We start from the raw sequence: 21,620 nt of genomic DNA on the forward strand, positions 1-21,620 counted from the left end.
ACTCCTCCTCCTCCTCCTCCTCCTCCTCAAGGACATCAGTGCGCACCACTCCCTGTGAAAGAGTGTCACTTTGACAAGTAGGAGTCTTCTAATTGACCAACTTAATACAGATTTTGATTTGTGTCTCCTCAGTGATGGTTCCTCTGTCCACTTCGGTGCCGCTCACAGCACCTTTTCTGCTTTCAATCTCATGATACCTTCCCCTGCTCTTGTAGCTTCTCTGCATTGGTCACCCAATGATGATCTTTGTGACAGTGACCACTTTCCGTTCATTCTGTTGTTCCCCTTCCACTGCCAGGCAAACGGACTGCCACATTGGGTATTCCCCAGAGCCAAGTGGCTTTTATATATGTCTGTTGTGCACTTCACCACTCTCTCTCGGATTGCACTGTTTTGGTCATGCAAGACCTCTCTGTGACTCATCTTCATGCTGCTGGCAGTGCTCTCCCCCATCCACTGGTGCCTCTCATTGTTGGCTGGTACCGTGGTGGACCAAAGATGTAGCTGACATTATTCAAGGCCACCAACGCAACGCTGAAATGATTTAAATGACACACCCTTCACAGACCAACTTATCGCTTTTAAGTGTCTCCGTGTTAAGGGCCGCTACCTTATTAAGCAGAGTAAAAAAGAATTATGGGAAAGCTATGTTTCCTTCCTGGGGACATCTGGCTCCAAGCTCTGTAGCCTTCTGGATGCTCCGTAGCCTTCTGGGCCACTAGCGGCAATCAACTGTCCAGGGTCTTATTGTACAGGATGCTCTGTGTACTTATCCATCGGTCCTTGCAGAACACCTTGTGACACACTGCGCGACAGCCTTAGCATCCTGTTCCCGTATTACTACCATTTTCTGGCAGGAACGACGATTTGAACAAGCCCCAGTCTGAATCCCCACCAAGCTGAATGCTATAATGAACACATCACTGAATGGGAATTATTGCAGGCTCTTACCTCTTTACATGACACAGTCCCAGTCCCAGATTCCATACACACTTAGGTGATTCAACGCTTCGATGTTACCCAGGTGCAACATCTCATCAGGGCTTTCAATCTCGTTTGACTCAGAGGTGTCATCCACTTGCAATGGCCAGACAAAATAGTTATCCTTGTCCTTGAGCCCGAGAAGGACCCAGTGTCTCTCGACAGATACTGCCCGATTAGCCTGACCAACCTACTTTGTAAGCTGCTTGAGAGGATTATTAGCTTCGGATTATGTTGGGTACTCGAATCTCTGGGCCTTTCGTCTCCATATCAGTGTGGCTTTCGAGAAGTACGATCTCCAACTGACTGCTTACTCAGATTGGAAACAGCAATCCAACAGCCTTTTATTAACTGCAGGCACCTTATCATGGTTTTCCTTGACCTACGTAAGTTATACAACACAGCTTGGTGCCATTACATTTTATACTCCCCCCCCCCAAACTGCTCTTCCGGGTTCAAGTTAGAACTTCACTCAGCACCTGTCGGATCCAGGAGAATGGTATCTCCCAGAGTTCTCTGTTAAGTATCACACTCTACCTCATCACCATCAATGCGCTTGTAACCTCTGTTGGGCCTCTGGTTACCCCGGCATTGTATATCAATAATTTTTTCATCTGTCCCATGGCTTCCAGATTTCTCTCTCCAAAATGTGGGTTATGTCTTTTTTCTGTCACCCCACAGTACAGTCCCATTTCCTGGTTCTTATTTTTGGTAAAAAGCTGCTGTGGCTGCCCCATACTTACCACATGAAGACTTAATGCACTCTGCCTCTTGTCCCACACATCTTGGGATGCACATAGTACTACTCTTCTCAATCGTTATCACCCTCTGGTTATGTTCAGAGTAGATTATGGTTGTCAGGTTTATGGCTCGTCACCTCCTTCGACTCTGCTTTTCACACTACTCCTTTCCACAGTCTCCTCGCAGAAATGGAGCCGACTCCTGGTTTCTTACGCAATCGCCATTTGTCAATTCCATGACCATCCCATATACTCATCCTCTTTGCAAACGAGGGATGCCTCTTTCTTGATACCTGCCCTCGGGTGGGATTGCTGGTTGGAACGTCTGTCTTCCCTGTGTGATCTCCATCCGCACTCACTGGGATGTGCCTCGCGTATTTCTTCCCGCCCCTCTCCCCACTCCCCCCATTCCCCTGGATGATGCTTCCATCATGGGTTAGGACCGCTATATTCCAGGGTCCTGAGGTCTGTGTCGCCCCTATAATATTCTGGCATATTGTACATTCTGTCCTTGCAGAATTCCAGCGTGCTACAAACTTCTACACTGATCATTCTAAAACAATAGATAAGGCAGGATATGTTTTTATGTCTCCTACTGGCATGGAACACCGTTTACTGCTTGGATCGTGTAGTGTGTTCACAGCAGAGCTGCAAGCCATTAACAGGGCTCTACATTATTTTACTCACCACCCCCCCTCCCTCCATAGTGTTTTAATATGTACTGACTCAATGAGCAGCTTTCAGGCTACAGATCGATGCCACTCTCATCACCGTTTGGTTTCTGCAGACGTGCCAACTCTCCCGATTTAAGCAGGAGACTCCCAATTTTTCCTTCTTCCTCCCGATTTTTCTTTTCTCCCGATTTTCAGAGCAGTTTCAATACTTTCCTTACTATATGACAATCCTGTGCCTTCGATGTATTGGTGGATGACGAGGTATGGCTGCTACTTGTCTGTGTTATCTTGGAAGATTCGTGTGGTGGCTGTCGGGAGCGACAGTAGGAGTAGCTTGTGCTTTGTATCTACAAGGAAGTAAAGAACTTATCATTGGCAGTGTTCGGAATCAAACGAATATCTTTCAACTAGTGCCAATTTCCTCCACTTCTGGTAGCACCAGCACAATCGTAGAGTTATCGTGGACAGGGAGTAATCTATAGTTGTTTCGAGTGAAGTGAGTAGTGTTGTTGTGTCTACAAGGCAGTGTTGCCAAGTTGGGGGATTTCCCCCTAAATTTAGGGGAAATTAAGCTGCCTAGGGGGAAGTTAGACAGATAAATGGTTCAGGGGGGTAAGTATTTACCCTCTGCTTGACAATTTCATTCTTGACTCCCTTTTACTGCCCCACCTCCTCGCTCGCTTATCCGACAGTGTGATAAATTATTTAGGGGAATTTGAAGTGCAATATGGGGGAAACTATGCACCAGGGCTGCCATCAGTGCTACAAGACCATTGTCTAGAACGTAGGACCATTGTATTCTCGGTTCTGCTGCGCGGTTTGTATACTTTGTAGTAGTTGTAGGCTGCATATCGTGGAGATGTTGATTATCTTTAGTGCAGAATGGTGAAGAAATACAATGCAGTGTTCAAGAACGTGTTTAAGGAAGAGTTACAGTGTTTAAGTGAATCAAGGAAGGGACAAACTTATGCGTTTTGTAGTGTATGTAGATGCAAATTTTCAGTGGCACATGGCGGGAAATGTGACATTTTTAAACATGTGCAAACTAAAAAACACAAGGAGAGTGTCCAGTGTGTAGAACGGAACCCGAAACTTAACTTCTTGTGTAAATCCGAAAATGTATATTCTGTGATGAATGCCGAGGCTTTATTTACCTCATTTATTGCAGAGTGTAACTTGACTATAAACTGTGCCGACCACGCTGGGCCTTTGTTTTGCAAAATGTTTCTCTATTCTGAAATTACGAATGTGTTGTAATTCATAATAGTACATGGCTACAATTCCCCTGATTTTTCACTTCTGAAAGTTGGCATGTCTGTTTCTGCTATCCATGACCACCTCTCTGCCTTTGGCCATCCCATCTGTTCCATTGTACTCTGGGTCTCAAGACGTCGGCGTCCCACGGAATGGACTGGCTGACCATTTGGCCAGAGAGGTTTATCCTTACTCCATTCCCTTTCATGATTTCAGGTGCAGATATGTGAATACACATCAAATCTCTCTTTACCCAAAAGTGGGTTGAAATCTGGTGCACTACTGCTCTTGGTAATAAACTGCACACAATCTGAGAGACTACTGTAGTTTGGTGCTCTTCCTTCTACGCCTCTCGGAAGGAGTCCACCGTCTTATGCTATCTACTCACCGGTCATATTAGGCTCACCCATTGTTTTCCCTTGTATAAGGAGCGAGACTGATGGTATCCCAGATATTGACGGAATGTCCCTTTTTGGCCCTTCATACTAAGTTTAGTTGTCCAGATTCCTTGTCTTTAATATTAGCAGACGATTCACAGGTGGTTCAACTGGTCCTCAGTTTCCTACATCAAAGTGATTTTATTTTCAGTTGTAAGGTTTTGCATTGCTCCTGGAACAGTGGCAGGGTGGTTGTGGTTGGAACCTCTCTTAGTGTTTTCTAGCTGTGGTACCCATGACTACTCTCCCATACAAAGACCACTCTTGTATCTCTGTTTTCCCAGTTCGCAGTTTTTAAATTTGGGCTACCCTTTTATGCCTTCTGCTGTGTGTGTGTTTTAACTTCCTTCGCTCTGAATGGATGCGCCCACTTCTAGTGACCCTCTATATTACGCAAGTAAATTTTGAACTGCGGTATTGATGACCTCACTGTCTATTCCCATGACCCCCTAAATCAACTAATCAATCAGTCATTCTTTGGTTTCGATTTTAGTCGTCTGTTGTCTGTTCCTCATTGGAACTACTGATGGTTAACAAGGGGCTGATGTAGAATGATTATAGCCAGAGACATTAGGATAGACAGTGTTGACATGTGTGAACCAACCAATAGCCAGAGACATTAGGATAGACAGTGTTGACATGTGTGAACCAACCAATTTGGAATGATCTTACCCTTTTATCTGAGTTGTTGGTCATCCGGCAATGACTCGTCATCTTCACATATGTTCTATGCCACAGTAATACTATCAAGAATGTACTGATTTACCAAATATGCTTACAGCCGATAGAAACAACCGAAAATTTAAGTTCCTAGCTTTCGGAATAAATGTTCCTTCATCGGGGGGGGGGGGGGGGGGGGGGAGAGAGGGGAAAGAAAGGGAAGAAGGGAAAGTGGATTTAGTTACTCACAACCCAGGTTATGAAGCAACAGGGAAAGGAAAACAGGGAAGGTAGCAAGGACGGAGGCATGGTTGTCAGAGGGAAGCCAAAGATATTCTACTGGAGGTACTGTGCCAGCTTCAAACCAAAGAGGATGCATACAGAAGTAAAGAGGTGTATAGTATAAAGATGTAGGATGAAAAGATGCATGAATGGCTAAAGAGGAAAGGGAAAGAGGAGAAGACTGAAAAGTAAATGGGAGTGAGGTTGTTTAACGTAGGTTCAGTCTAGGGGGATGGCGGGATGAAAGGATGTGCTGGAGTGCAAGTTCCCATCTCCGAAGTTCAGAGGGACTGGTGTTGGGTGGGAGAAGCCAAATGGCACATATGGTGTAGCAGGTTCCTAGGTCCCTAGAATTATGCTGGAGGGCATGCTCCGCTACTGGGTATTGGACATCTCCTAGGCGGACAGTTCGCCTGTGTCTGTTCATGCGCTCAGCCAGTTTAGTTGTTGTCGAAAGTTAAATCTTAACCATTTATATGTATTTTTATATTTGGAATGAGGAAATTGCCCAGATATGACAAATCTGTCGTATGTGGTGGAAGGTGAGCTATTGAGTTTTAGTTCTATTGAGGAACTGGAAATACATTGTTGCTAAATGAGTTGGATCACTGTGCAGAAGATTTTTGTTTATTTTTATTTTTTCCACCCTGGTGATGTGGCACTTTCTCATTCAGAACTCTTTGTTTTTCCAGGGATCATTGAAGTCACATCCTACCATTAGTCATTTTTTACTGATAGTTTTCTTTATGGTTAATTATGGAGTTACTTTGTAAGGTTCAGTTGAGTCGTCCATTAACTTCCAGTATCATACCACGTGGAGTAAAATGAATACAACATTCACCCGTTTTTGTTCCACTGAATCCAAGATCCGCAAAACCACATTTTGGGGAAGTTTAATGTCTCGTTTCATCTGAGACGTCACTTTCTGGTCCTCATTAATTGGTCCAGGAACAGCTACAACACTCTAATTGGTCCAAGGTGGTGTTGGCCAATTTCTTCATTCATTATTCTCCTTGGCCTTCTCCTAAGTTAGTCGCACCCATGAGTGGTCAATCTCTCTCTCTCTCTCTCTCTCTCTCTCTCTCTCTCTCTCTCTCTCTCTCTCTCTCTCACACACGAATACGCGTGCGCGCGCCCACCCACCCACACACACACACACACACACACACACACACACACACCATTACAAACTTAACAAGTGTTTGAATGTTTTATGGGAAGCAAATGTGGAAGAATTGACCCACATGAGAATTGTCATCCTGTATTGTGAAATAAGGCGAGAGACTAAGAGGAAAATTTAATTTTCAAGACATCAGTACTGATTTTGGAAAAGACAATTTGCAGATGTACTAAATTTTTTATGCTTTTTTACAGATTTTGCCCAAATTCTGGAGGAACTAGAGAATGTCATTCCAGCATCAGAATTTCTTGCCATAGATGGAGAATTTACTGGGTTGAATAAGGGTGAAGAAGTGACAGCATTTGACACTCCAGCTTTGTATTATGAAAAACTTCGCAAAGGGTCTTCTGAGTTTCTTATTGTCCAATTTGGCTTGTGTGCCTTTTTGTATGATGAAAAAAGAAAGAAGTAAGTAGTTTTTTGAATAATTATAAATGTCTGTAAATGTAGTCATTTTGCATATCAGCTTTTTAATTAATTGTTTCCTGTGTATTTCGTCACACTAATATTACTGATTTTGCAGTAAAACGGATAGTATATAATGCCTGTTTCAAGTGTGTGGTTACAGTCTTATTTCGATGGTAACAGCACCATGCATAATAATTTTAATTCGCATTTATTACCAGATTATTATTTTGAGGCAGGCATACACTTAAACTGTGGAGTTTGATGAAACTTTGAATCCAGTACACAAGCCATGTGTATGAAAAATAGAAAAAAGGGGGTTTGGGGTGAGGGAGAGGGAGGGTATTGGCAGAAACGAAAGCCTTGGGAGTGGGATGGTTGAGAGACTTGGATAACTCAGTTGGTAGAGCACTTGACCGTAAAAGGCAATGGTCACAGGTTTGAGTCCCGGTTTGACACACAGAGTAAATCTATTTGAAACTTACACGTCAGGAGAGGTATCTGTGGAGAGACCAGACAAATATATGGTTCTTAAATATCAGCAGCAGTATCTGGCTGTGTAACATTAGACAGCAGGGCCTTGCTACATTGTTACTTTGGATGGCTGAAAGTAAGAGGAAACTACAGCTGCTATTTCTCCCATGTCATGTCTGCTGTATAGCTTAATAATGATTGCATCCTCTTGGTTAAAATATTCTGGAGTCAAAATAGTTCTCCATTCAGATCTCCAGCGAGGTACTACCCTGGAAGATGTTTTCATCACCAAAAATAAAACTGGCATTCTATGGGTTGGAATGTGGAATGTCAGATTCATTAACTGGGTAGGGAAGTTACAGAATTTAAAAAGAGAGATGGATAGATTGAAGCTAGATGTAGTGGGAATTTTGAGAGGTGCAGTGGCAAGAAGAGCAGGGCTTCTAATCTGGGGATTATAGACTTATAAACACAAAATTGAATAGGATTAATGCTGGAGTAGGTCTAAAAATAAACAAGAAAATAGGATTGCAGGTCAGGTGTTATGAACAATGCAGTTATTGTAGCCAAGATAGGCAGAACCCAATGCCTACCACAGTAGTACAAGTTTATGTAGAAACTATCCTTGTAGGTGATGAAGAGATGGAAAGAATGTGTGATGAATAAAGAGAATTGCACAGATACAGATAGTTGAAGGAGATGAAAATTTAATTGTGATTGGTCATTGGAATTTGGTAGTAGAAAAAGGAAGAGATGGAAAAATAGGAGAACATGGGCTGGGGGGGGGGGGGGGGGGGGGGGGGGGGAATTAAAGAGGAAGCTGCCTGGTAGAATTTCGCATCAAGCATAATTTAACCATCACTAACACTCGGCTTAAGAATGCTGACAGAGGGTTGTATATGTGGAGCAGGCATAGGGACACATTGTGTAAGAGGCTCCTTGACAAAAAAAAATTACATATTCTGACCAATCAGAATTGCAGACTGCTTTATTGATAGAGTTTGAAACCAAATTTTAAACTGTAAAGTGCTTGCAGGTGCAGATTTGGGCTCAATCATAATTTATTGGTTACTAACAGTAGAGTGAAACAGAAGGAACATGGATAAACTGTAAGAACCATACATTGTTGAGAGTTTCAGGGGGAGCATTAGGCAATAATGAACTTGAATCAGGTAAAGGACTACAGTAAAACACAGGGACGACAAACTTGAGGTCAACATTACCGCATTTCGCCGATTGTAAGATGACCCCCCCCCCTCCTCCTCCCCCCCCCTTTTTTTAAGAGGCTCCTCAAGAAAAATTTATTTTTACATATTATGACTAATCAGAATTGGGTTATTCCATGTCAGTTCAACCAATTTGAGAAAATGTTCCAGCTTACAGTCTCAGATTTGGCTGAAATTTAGCACACTAATGCTACCAAGTGTGGAACACTCATGTACAAAATTTTAAGTTCCCCTGCCCAGAATTATGGCTTGTCAAAGAAGGTGGCATGACCCGGAAATTGCGAGCTGCATCTGGCAAACTATCTTCAGACCCAACTTCAGGTCTTAATAACTTTGGAACTATTCCACACAGTCCAGTGAAATTTTTACAACCCAGTAACATCCATTTAGAGAACACACGCTATCGGTCAAAACACCAACAACATATTTCTGAGGGAAAATAAAAAAATTCAAAATGTGATTAAAAGAATGTAATACGTTAAAAGATACATATAGTAGGTGCCCTCTATGCCAAATATAATTCACTCAAAAAGGGTATAATTTTGTGGTGGTAAGCTTAATGTGGTTTAAGCACACAGAACTCATCTTGCCCATTTCAGTCACACAAACAGTTACATGCACACGAAAATACAAAAATTTGAGAAATTACCTGAAAAACATGGATTTTCTAAGTGTGCTAGCACAAAAGGGACAAGTGATATCCAAGTCAAACACTGCACAAGTAGACCATAATATAATGTGTGGCAAAATTTCAACTTGTTATTGCAAGGCATTTGTGTACAATAAAAGTTGACTGAGATGTATTTGCTTATGTTTCTTTTAACACGATTTAGCAAGTAATAGCTTGTTTCAGATAAAGCTGCAGCAATTGTTGGGAACCATTACGCAATAGGAAGTTAAACAATGGTAGTTTTTAGGGACAGGATGAGTCATTGTTAGACAGGAACAACAAAGGAAACAAGTACCAATTACAGGTTACTCAGGTTTTTAAGATTCTAGTCCAGACTGGTTGGTACTGTTGTGGAAAGTCAGTATGGAGGCAGAAGAGTGTACTAGTGGTGCTTTTGTTCAAACAAGTTGCAGTATTGGTAGAGCGCAAGCATCTGAATGTCATAAAACAACATATGGAACAAAATGTGGCATTCACTTTGTACTGTATGATCTGGATGAATTGGACCAAGATTTGTTGCTATAGAGATCCGGGGTGCACCCTGTGGGCACAAGAAGTACAGTTCCAGGAAACTTTAGTGTTTGTTTTCATCATATGAAAGTGTTTCTGGATAAGTATTCTTTCCTACAAAGAAGTTGTTTTGATCCATTTCGGATTCATAAGAAGACAGTGAAGTGTAGCTTCAGAGAAATTGATATAAAATCAGCACTGTAAGTGAATCAGTGCGTGGGGCTTAACATGAAATCAGGACAAAAGTTATGTTCCAGGTGTGTTATACTGCTAAAAAAATGAAGAATATTCTGATAATTTGCATGACAGTGATGAAGGGTATCAGCCACCTACAACCACAGCGGATGAGCAATTAAATACTTCAGTGACTGCTCTTGGTTTGTCTCTCATGAAGACACGCAAAGTTGGGAAAAGTGACAGACTCGGCTATGGTAGAAGAAAACTACAAGAAGCTCAAATGGAATTAAAACACAAGATAGCTGACACACTAATGGTTGAAGAGGAAGAACTATCTGCTCCAAAGGAACAGAAATCATATCAGAAATGCTCTGATTTGGACAAACTTGTGCATGATTTAAAAGAAAAATGTGGCATATCCACACGCTAGGAAAAAGTAGCTGTTCTTACCCTTGCACCTCCCAGCTGGTCTATTGACTACACTGCAAAGGAATTCAATGTTTCTACATATATGGTAAAGCAAGCTAGGAAAATAAAAGCAACCCAAGGAGTGCTTCCACAACTTCAGCAGGCTCAGGGTAAGTAATTGAGTTCAGAAGTAAAGGTGCTAGTTTTATGAAAATAATGACTACAGCCGAATAATGCCTGGAAAAAAGACTATGTAATGGTGAAAATGGGAAATGTATGTGTACAGATGTAAAAAAAGACTGTTGCTATGCAACATATCAGAACTATATGTAGAGTTCAAGGAAAAGTATCCCAATATCGAAGTAGGTTTATCATCTTCTTTCAATATTGAGCAAAAATTGGTTGTGCCAGTAAGTGCAAGGGGCACACACAATGTTTGTGGATGTGAGACCCATCGAAATGCTAAGCTGATGTTTGCTGCTATAAAGGATTCTGGTCTGGATTACAAAGATGCAATGAAGCTGTTAGTGTGTGACATCAGTTCCTACCAGTGCATGATACACGGGTGTGAAAAGTGTCCTGGTAAGGCAAATCTTGCAGAACACATGAATAACAATCTGTATAGTGAACTCCTTATGGGTGACGGTGAACTTGTTTCTTATAAACAATGGACACACATGGATCACACAAGTCTTGAAACAAAGCAAAGTACAGTGAAAGATTTTGTTGAAATGTGTTGTCAAAAAACGTACAAACTGACCACACACAGCTCCACAGCAACAGCACAATCGGCTTATTTCCAGTTTTGTGAGGATAATTTGAAACAAGATGAAATTATAGTAATACTAGACTTTCGTGAAAATTATGCATTTATAGTTCAAGATGCCATCCAAGGGTATCATTGGGACAACAGTCAAGAACCCCCCAAGCCATTTGCGATTTACTATAGAGGTGAATCAGGTGATGTGTCTGTCATGAAACTGTGCGTTTTTAGTGACTGTTTAATTCATGCTGCCATTGTATTTCATGCTCATATTCGCACTGTCATGGCATATGTGAAAAACAAGCTGCTTCACATACATTTTGCGAAATATGGGTAATGATGGTACATATGTGGGTGCAGCTAGTCAGTACAAAAACTGTAAAAATCTGAAAAATTTATGCATGCATTACAACATGCATTACCATGATTTTCAAGATTCACGCAGAATGGAATTTTTTCGCAACTAGTCATGGTAAAAATGTGCTACCACTAAGTGCATGGCATCACAAGCTAGTCTGCAGCACCCTACAGAAGGTCACATTCTAACACCTCTTCAGTTATTTACCTGGGTACAGAAAAATATCTCGGGCATACAATCATTCTATGTTTCGAAAGGTGAGGTGAAATCAGTCGAAGAGTTGCTAAAAAGCAGACTAGAACATGTTAAAACTGTTGCAGGCACAAGGAGCAATCATCACTTCTCTCCAGCGGACTCGGACAATGTGCACATGAGCAGACTGTCCGGTTATAACTATAGGTTCATGCACAACATTTGTCTTCAGTGTTTCTGATTTAGGATTCAGAAGCAAAAGCAGCGACATACAACCAGTTTGCTATGTTATTGCTGTTTATGATGACAAATGGTACTTAGGATGTGTTGCAGAGTGCTGTGAAGCAGAAGGTGACGTGTGTGTGAACTTCATGGCACCAGCAGGATAAGCAAGATCATTTCATTGGCCATGTTTGGCAGACAGGTGTTGGATTCCTTTTGAACATATTCTTATGACAGTTCCAGTTCCTACTACAGTGTCAGGAAGACAGTACAATTTGCCACTCAGTGTACAGAGTACAGTAGCTAAAGTGTGGGAGAACTTCTGTTGGAAGCACAATCGACTGGTTTTTAGCAGTTAAGGTGCTGTAAACATTAATGATAGGCTGTGTTAATCTGTCTATATGTTGTTGCTTAGTGATTAAACAGTTGTGGGAGAAGATTAGAAGAGCCAGAACAGTTTACGATTTTTATTTACGAAATTGTGTTGTGGAACAATGGCTACTTCACCAAATACATCTGCCAACTTCCATTTTACACAAATGTCTTGCAATAAAATGTTGAGTTGGATACCACTTGTCCCTTTTGTGCTACCACATTTCGAAAATCCATGTTTTTCAGTGAATTTTTGAAATTTTTGTATTTTCATGCGCATGTAACTCAGTTTTTGTGACTGATATGGGCATGATGAGTTCTGTGTGTGTTTAGGCCACATTAAGCTTACCACAAAAAAATTTATACCCTTTTTGAGTGAATTTGGCATAGAGGGCACCTACAATATGTACCTTTTAACGTATTACATTTTTTTAAATCACATTTTGGAATTTTTTATTTTCCCGCAGGAATATGTTGTTGGTGTTTTGATTCATGGAGTGTGTTCTCTAAATGGATGTTACTGGGTTGTAAAAAGTTCACTGGACTGTGTGAAATAGTTCCAAAGTTAGACACGAAGTTGGGTCTGAAGATAGATTGCCAGATGCAGGTTGCAATTTCCGGGTCACGCCACCTTCTTTTACAAGTCATCATTCTGGAACTAACTGGCAGGGGAAACTAATACTTTGTACACGAGTGTTCGAAACATGGTAGAATTAGTGTACTGAATTTCAGTCAAATCTGAGACTATGAGCTGGAGCCCCTGGTTGAACTAACATGGAATGACCCAATTACCGACTGCTTTATCGACAAAAGTATCTGCCAAACAGTTAACATTATGCCTATTTTAAATCCACGCCATATATTGATTTTCTCCTCTTTGGTAATACTAGGGGAAATAAAATAGACAAAAAGAAACGGTGTAACGGTGTACTTTAATTTTTTGACTTTTTTCTTTTCTGCCTTTATTGCTTACTGACCTTGTAGTCCGTGGTATCACTGTTTTTAATCATCATCATTGTCATCCAGCTGTGAAATTTATATCTTTGTTGTCACAAATATTTGGTTGTTTGTTCTAAATATGTTGCTATTTTTGAAGTTGTCACTATGGTGGGAACATTTTTTTTTTTCTTTTTTCCTTTTTTTCCTGAATACATGTCAGGTTTCGCTTCTATACGCAGCAAGAAACACCTAACTATGCCACTGGCCCATATGTAGACGTTCACGGTCTCTCGCAGAAATAAATATTACTGTTGAGTGTTTGTCCAATTTTAAAGTCAGTTCGATTTCGACTACAAATGGATTCATGCAAACTGCAGTTTAAATGTTGTAGCTGTTCATAACAAGCCAAAACACATGGTATAGATTCCCATGGTTGGCAACATGGTAAGTCACAGCTGCGCTCATATCCTCAGAAATGTCGTGCAGAAATAATCCGTTTCATAGACATAATATTTTTTTGTTTACCTAGTTTCTGTGGTCAGGTAATCTTGTTTAACTCTTAGATTGTGTGTCTCAAAGTGAGCTCTTGCCTTTTCAATAAAGTTATGCATCTCTTCAACTAGGCTGGGCTCACTGTCAGCACAGCACACCCTTGATGTATCGCCTGCATACACAGTGATCAATTGCCTATTGTCAAGAGAACTTGGGAAATCATTTACATAGCATGTGAATGGGCTGGACCTGAAATGGAGGCCTGAGGAACACCAAAATGTGTATTTCTTTTACGTGACCTTCTCCACCCCAGTATTTCTCCATGTTGTTGTTGTTGGTGCTGGTGGTCTTCAGTCCTGAGACTGGTTTGATGCAGCTCTCCATGCTACTCTGTCCTGTGCAAGCTTCTTCATCTCCCAGTACTTGCTGCAACCTACATCCTTCTGAATCTGCTTAGTGTATTCATCTCTTGGTCTCCCTCTATGATTGTTACCCTCCACACTGCCCTCCAATGCTAAATTTGTGATCTCTTGATGCCTCAGAACATGTTCTACCAACCGGTCCCTTCTTCTTGTCAAGTTGTGCCACAAACTTCTCTTCTCCCCAATCCTATTCAATACCTCCTAATTAGTTATGATCTACCCATCTAATCTTCAGCATTCTTCTGTAGCACCACATTTCAAAAGCTTCTATTCTCTTCTTGTCCAAACTATTTATCGTCCATGTTTCACTTCCATACACACTCCATACAAATACTTTCTGAAACGACTTCCTGTCACTTAAATATACACTCGATGTTAACAAATTTCTCTTCTTCAGAAACGCTTTCCTTGCCATTGCCAGTCTACATTTTATATCCTCTCTACTTCGACCATCGTCAGTTATTTTGCTCCCTAAATAGCAAAACTCCTTTACTACTTTAAGCGTCTCATTCCCTAACCTAATTCCCTCAGCATCACCCAATTTAATTTGACTACATTCCATTATCCTCGTTTTGCTTTTGATGATGTTTATCTTATATACTCCTCTCAAGACACTGTCCATTCCATTCAACTGCTCTTCCAAGTCCTTTGCTGCCTGACAGAATTACAATGTCATAGGCGAACCTCAAAGTTTTTATTTCTTCTCCATGGATTTTAATACCTACTCCGAATTTTTCTTTTGTTTCCTTCACTGCTTGTTCAATATACAGATTGAATAACATCGGGGAGAGACTACAACCCTGTCTCACTCCCTTCCCAACCACTGCTTCCCTTTAATGTCCCTCGACTCTTATAACTGCCATCTGGTTTCTGTACAAATTGTAAATAGCCTTTCGCTCCCTTTATTTTACCCCTGCCACCTTTAAAATTTGAAAGAGGGTATTCCAATCAACATTGTCAAAAGCTTTCTCTAAGTCTACAAATGCTAGAAATGTAGGTTTGCCTTTCCTTAATCTTTCTTCTAAGATAAGTCGTAGGGTCAGTATTGCCTCACGTGTTCCAATATTTCTACGGAATCCAAACTGATCTTCCCCAAGGTTGGCTTCTACTAGTTTTTCCATTCGTCTGTAAATAATTCGCGTTAGCATTTTGCAGCTGTGGCTTATTAAACTGATTGTTCGGTAATTTTCACATCTATCAACACCTGCTTTCTTTAGGATTGGAATTATTGTATTCTTCTTGAAGTCAGAGAGTAATTAGTCTATTTCATACATCTTGCTCACCAGATGGTAGAGTTTTGTCAGGACTGGCTCTCCCAAGGCCGTCAGTAGTTCCAGTGGAATGTTGTCTACTCCCGGAGCATTGTTTCGACTCTGGTCTTTCAGTGCTCTTCACGCAGTATTGTATCTCCCATTTCATCTTCATCTACATTCTCTTCCATTTCCAGTGTATTGGTTTGATTACTACCAGTTTCAACTTGTTAGGGAACACACAGTTTATTAGATGAACTAGTGGTTTCATTAGTTCATGTTTGCATTTCTTCAATAGATATGGAGACATTTCATCTAATTGTGCTGATTTTTTGAGCCTATTAATAAGCTGCAGAATGTCATATGTGCTTACTGTGGGTAGTGTACTGCAGTTCTGTTTGTTACTGGACTCAAGTGTGTGCTGTGTGTCCTGCTTCATAGCGATGTCATTTTCGACAGTATTTATGAAGTAACTATTACAAATATTGCTAACTAGAGGGGTATCAGAGATATCGTCATTACTCACAGTTAATTGTACAGTAATTAATTTTAGTTTCTACTTCATTGTTTCAGATTGTACAAGGTGTACAACTTTGCTTCCGCCATTTTTTCTCCAACATTTGAGGCTTTAATAAAACAGATTGGTTACACATGTATCATTCAAAGTATTTTCCGTCGCTGGCCACTACTTTCTCCCATCTTTTGGGCAGTGTATGAATCCCGTGTCGAAAAAATTGTTCATCTTTTGAAGCGATCCACGAACCAATCCAATTTGTGACTTCTTCATAAGATCGGAAGTGTTGGTCAGCCAGGCCCTGCGTGCGCCATTGATCTAAACAGGTGTCAGTCAGAGGGAGGAACGTCAGGAGAATATGGCGGGTGGGGTAGGACTTCCCATTTTAACGTTTTCAAGTATGTTTTGTCCTCTTTTTGCAGCGTGAGGTCAAGCATTGTCGTGCTGCTAAATATCTTTATCCTGCCTCTTGTTGTATTGTGATCATATAAAGTTGATCGTCGGTAAAGCAGATGCCAGACTGAGATTCATTGGAAGAATCCTAAGGAAATGCAATCCGACAACAAAGGAAGTAAGTTACAGTACGCTTGTTCGCCCACTGCTTGAATACTGCTCAGCAGTGTGGGATCCGCACCAGATAGGATTGGTAGAAGAGATAGAGAAGATCCAACGGAGAGCAGCGCGCTTCGTTACAGGATCATTTAGCAATTGCGAAAGCGTTACGGAGATGATAGATAAACTCCAGTGGAAGACTGCAGGAGAGATGCTCAGTAGCGCTCGGTATGGGCTTTTGTTAAAGTTTCGAGAACATACCTTCACCGAAGAGTCAAGCAGTATATTGCTCCCTCCTACGTATATCTCGCGAAGAGACCATGAGGATAAAATCAGAGAGATTAGAGCCCACACACACGCATACCGACAATCCTTCTTTCCACGTACAATACGAGACTGGAATAGAAGGGAGAACCGATAGAGGTACTCAGGGTACCCTCCGCCACACACCGTCAGGTGGCTTGCGGAGTATGGATGTAGATGTAGATGTAGATGTATTGTGGCCGTTTTTCTTTTAATGCTGTGCTCAAACACATTAATTGCATTTGGTAACAAGCACCTGTGATTGTTTCACTTGGTTTTAACACCTCATAGTACACGACACCAAGCTGGTCCCACCAAATGCAGAGCATGATCTTGGAGCCATGAATATTCGGTTTGGCCATCATCATGGAAGCATGGCCAGGATATCTTCATGATTTCTTGCATTTAGGGTTATCGTAATGAACCAATTTTTCGTCCCTGGTCACAATGTAATGCAGAAATCCCTTCTGTTTTTGCCTTTGAAGCAACTATTTATGAATGCCGTTAAACACCGCTTGGTTTCAGCTCACACGGCACCCAAGTTCCTTCTTTCTGAATTATGCCCATAGCCATGAGACATTTTGAAATGGTTTGCTGTGTCACTCCCACTAATTCTGCCAATTGTTCTTGAGTTTGATGCAGGTCTTCACTCAGCAATGTCTCCATATCTGCATCTTCGAAAAGATTCTCTCTTCCACCACTATGCCGGTCTTTGACGTTAAAATCACCTTACTTGAAGGATTGAAACCATTCACTACATGTTCTTTCACTAATAGCATCCTTACCGTACACACTTGAGAGCATTCGATGAGACTCAGCCACTGTTTTCTTCATATTGAAACAAAACAATAACACCTCCTGCAAATGACGAGAATTAGGCTCATAAACTTTCATTTTCAAATCAAGAACAACTTTATGATGCACACACAAATCGACTAATGTTTGAATGAGGTTATGTTGACTGAGGTCCAAGCTAACCGCCATTTGTTTCTTTCGACCACTACTTATCGTTGTCACCCCCGATTGGCAAACAGTGGAATCAAAGTTGTACACCTTGTATTTACAATTGGCCAGCAAGTCTTTGAAACATCATCTGAACCTCGTATATGTTGGCTGATTCTTTCTGCTTTTAATCTCCTGACTTCTTTGCATTACTTATATTTGTACTGCTTGTATAGTTCTATATGTATCTCTTAGTCAGTCTGTGTAAGCTATATGTTTTCCAATTTTTTAAATCTAATGGTACAGGTTATGATTTCTTGTGGACAGTGTGCTAGTTGTGCTCAACCCTGTTGCAAAGCATATGGTGGAGAAACATAATATTTAATGTTATCCGGTGCCAGACTTTGATTTCAGAGATGTGGGAAAATATGTACTTTTGAGAAGGTGGCTCTTATTTTAGTTACTTTTTGTTTTTACTTCACACTAACATTATTTTTTTTACTTTTGTAAGGCTTGTTTTGTTCTCTGCTCCCCTTGAGTTTAAGACCCCACATGGTCACCAGTTTGCAGAGTTGCAAATCCATCCTTGATAATATTTGACTTATTTTTCATGAGAAAGCACCCACCTGTACAACCAATATTCTCAAGTAATGGTTAGCCTATGTGGACACGCTAGTTGCTGACCATTCCTGTAATTAGTGTCTTACCTCCTTTTTTAAAATAAAAAGTCTGAAATGCCTCTATATCAAGACTCCAGAGGTCTTTACGAAGTCCCTTTCAGAAGTGCTGTCAGAGATTGATAAAGAAAAATTCTGATGTGGAGGCTACAGAAAGATAATTTAGGATTATGTTAAAGGTCAGTGGGATTAATTTGAAGGATGATATTTGACATACATTACTCTCCACTGAAAAAGTATGGGAGTGGAATGTATGTCCTAATCTTCTCCTTCCTCTCTCTCTGTCAGTCTCCTCCGTTCCCCCCTACCTGACTTTTGAGTCTATAGTTTATTGGTATTGCAAACGGAATCTTTAATGAGGATTGAAGTTGATTAAAATGAATGGGTAAATCAGTTGATACCATTGGTATATGTGGTGAGAGAGCAACCTGCCCAGCTGCTGGATCTGTAGCTACAATGACAGTATTTCACATAGTTTTTAATCTGTTAATTGGTAGAATTACAAATTTCAGATGATTCAGATTCCGTAGTAGTATTCCAATCAAAAGCCTATGAACCATAAATACAACTTCCCTGTTTTTTGTTGAAACCGACTGCGAGGAGGAAAACAAAACTGCGCATTCTTGTGTATATGATTTTTGTTAAAAATAATATATGTAAGGTGTGTGTGTGTGTGTGTGTGTTCATTTTAACTGAAGACTTTGAAAGAAAACTACACATCGGACCAAAAAAAATTTGGAATTATAATTTATTTTCTCAGATGGGGATATCCAACGATACAACACTGAACCTGCTACACCAACCTGTGCATGAATGGTGGGGGCGGGCACATCGAAATCCTCAGTGGGACACCCCCCCCCCCCCCCCTTTTTTTTTAATTGCAGAAAATGATTCTATGGCAAAATCTGCTTATGTTTTGTCTGAAGCTCTTTCTCAACTTTGCCACAGATGGCACTGTAATTGGAGGAATAGAAATTGGTACACAGTCTTAAATTACAATATGCTACTCAATGGCCCATGAATATCCAGAGGCATGTGGGAACTCGCTTCCCTTTTTGATTAATTTACTACACTGGCTACTTTTGGGTATGTGCAGAATGACTTCAGTGCAGATGTATTCACAGCTTTGGAAAACTTCATGACAAGTGTTCAAACAATGGAAAATCCAGGATGGAATAATCACAGTATAATGAAAAGTATAGACTGCTACTCGCCATATAATGGAGATGCTGAGTCACAGATAGGTACAACAAAAGACAGGCAAACAAATAAACTTTCGGCCGAGAAGACCATCATCAGAATTAGACAATCCAAAACACACACACACACACACACACACACACACACACACACACACACACACACACACACACACGTGCCCACAGTCTCTAGCTGTAATGGTTAGTCTCACAGCGATTCAGCATCTCCGCTATATGGTGAGTTGCAGTCCATACTTTTCACAATATTTTTGTTACAAGTGGTGGTGGTGTTTGATTTTATTTTGTGGATGTATGCCGAATTCTGCAAGTATTTCATCAGGTTATTCAGATTTTTTGAAGACATTACCAAAACTATTAATGTTTCGTGTAATTTTTAGACTCTTTTGTTAGATTTTTGATAATTAGAATTTGTTTCTTTGCAGATTTACTCACAAGGCATACAATTTCTACGTCTTTCCAAAGCCACCTGACCAGCGAGGCACAGAAAAATGTTTTAAATGTCAAGTATCAAGTATTCACTTCCTTGTTGAAAATGGCTTTGATTTCAACAAGCTTTATAGAGATGGTGAGAAAACACTTTGCTTCTACTATTGGTATGACTGGTATATTGATGTGTAGCAGTAGTAATTTTATTTATCCATAGATCTCATTTTCAAGGCTATTGGACATGTCGTGGTGTTACAATTTATGAAAAAAAAAAAAGTGAATCACATAAGCAGACATTTACAGGCTTAACAAGTTTGTTTGCGCGGCTATCTTCTGTAGCAAGCAAAGAAATACTTGATTTGTAAATAAAACTGCCTTTTCCTGCTGCCACTTAATTCATTTATCCCAGACGTGTTTCGCCTTTTTCTTGTTCTAAGGCATCGTCAGTGGGATGTATAACCATAAAAAAGTTTTGTTTGTTTTAGATTATTAAACAGTTCACACTGCGATTTTTTATGTAAAAAAAAATTGCAATTTGCTGATCTTTGTTTCCTTTCATCTGGTCTGGAGGTCGCACTAACACTTAATGACATATAAGCACAACTTTGCATTCTAACCTTTTTCACACTGTTCATCATGTTTCTCTTTCTTTTTGTGATGTACTGTTGTTCTTTTGCCACTCAATATAACTATTTTGTTGCACACTGCTTTTCACAATGTAAATATTGGCAACTCCGTTATTTAATTCATCCTCTTTGGAACGTTTACTTAATTGTTGCAAACCGAATGAAGTATATTATGTTAAAGACTAACTTCTATTCATGATGTTTACACCTTGTGTGTGTATGAGAGAGAGAGAGAGAGAGAGAGAGAGAGAGAGAGAGAGAGAGAGAGAGAGAGAGAGAGAGAGAGAGAGAGGGGGGGGGGGGGGGTTGGTGGTTTGAATTTTATGTTGTAGTAATGTTGTAGTACTAGTTGTTAGCAAGTGATTGAAAGCTTTGGTAACAGCTGATTTGACTTTTCGTTTCATTATTCTGTGGAGGGCTTCATGGACAAGTTAGTGTAAAGATGTTGGGTGGTATTATTATTATATTGGATACTATTATTATATTATTCCTCTTTGGTAGTGTTATTCTATTATTTTATCTGTTAGTGTAAATAATGAATTGAGTGTCATGTGTACTTGATCATTCAACAGGGTTTTCCTTTCTGCTTTGGTTTTCTGTATGTAGTAATTTTGTTGCAAGGTTAGGTGGTGTTTTTTATTGTTGATTCTAATTATTTTCGTGAAATCTTCTGTAGTGGTTGGTTTGAGGTGTTCTGCTAATGTCAAGTGGTTTGTTTCATATTTCCAGGCTCTCATGTGTTCTTCATTTGTGGCATCAAATCCAGAATATAACAACCAGTATAAAATCATAGCAACACAAAACAACAAGAACACACAATCTACAGCACTCAGAATACTTGGGAGAAAACTTCAAAATGATAATGTCATCGTTTCAAAAGCAGACTAGAGGAACCCAGTAGTATTGATAGACAAAAAACTATACATAGAAAAAACACAAGAATTCATCTCACAAAATAACATTACAAAATTAAAATCAGACACAACTGACAGATTCCAGACAAAAGTAAAAAACACCCTGAAAAATATTGACATCATACTGGATAACACACAGAAAAGGAAGTTGATACAGATCAAACCCAATGCACATGTCCTCTGAAGCCAACAAAAAGTCCACAAACCAAATCTTCCTGTGGGGCCAATGTTGGATTTCAGAAAATCCCCTACTTAGAAGCTTGCAGGATACATGTTAAAATTACTGTCAGAAAATTTCGAAGTACAAGAAGACAGAACCATTAAAAACACCACACTGCTAATACAACAAATAAAAGAC

At 40.2% G+C, this 21,620-nt stretch overlaps 1 protein-coding gene across 1 annotated transcript in view; it reads left to right on the plus strand.

Annotated features, from left to right (window-relative positions):
* Positions 1-21,620, plus strand: part of LOC126334542 (poly(A)-specific ribonuclease PARN-like) — a 272,077-nt gene that overhangs the window by 11,132 nt on the left and 239,325 nt on the right. The window contains exons 2-3 of the mRNA XM_049996907.1: positions 6,403-6,616; positions 19,719-19,861. Of these exons, the coding sequence (XP_049852864.1) occupies positions 6,403-6,616; positions 19,719-19,861 (357 nt within the window). The remainder of the gene's footprint in view (positions 1-6,402; positions 6,617-19,718; positions 19,862-21,620) is intronic.

This window comes from Schistocerca gregaria, chromosome 2 (assembly GCF_023897955.1).
Source record: "Schistocerca gregaria isolate iqSchGreg1 chromosome 2, iqSchGreg1.2, whole genome shotgun sequence".
NCBI lineage: Eukaryota > Metazoa > Arthropoda > Insecta > Orthoptera > Acrididae > Schistocerca > Schistocerca gregaria.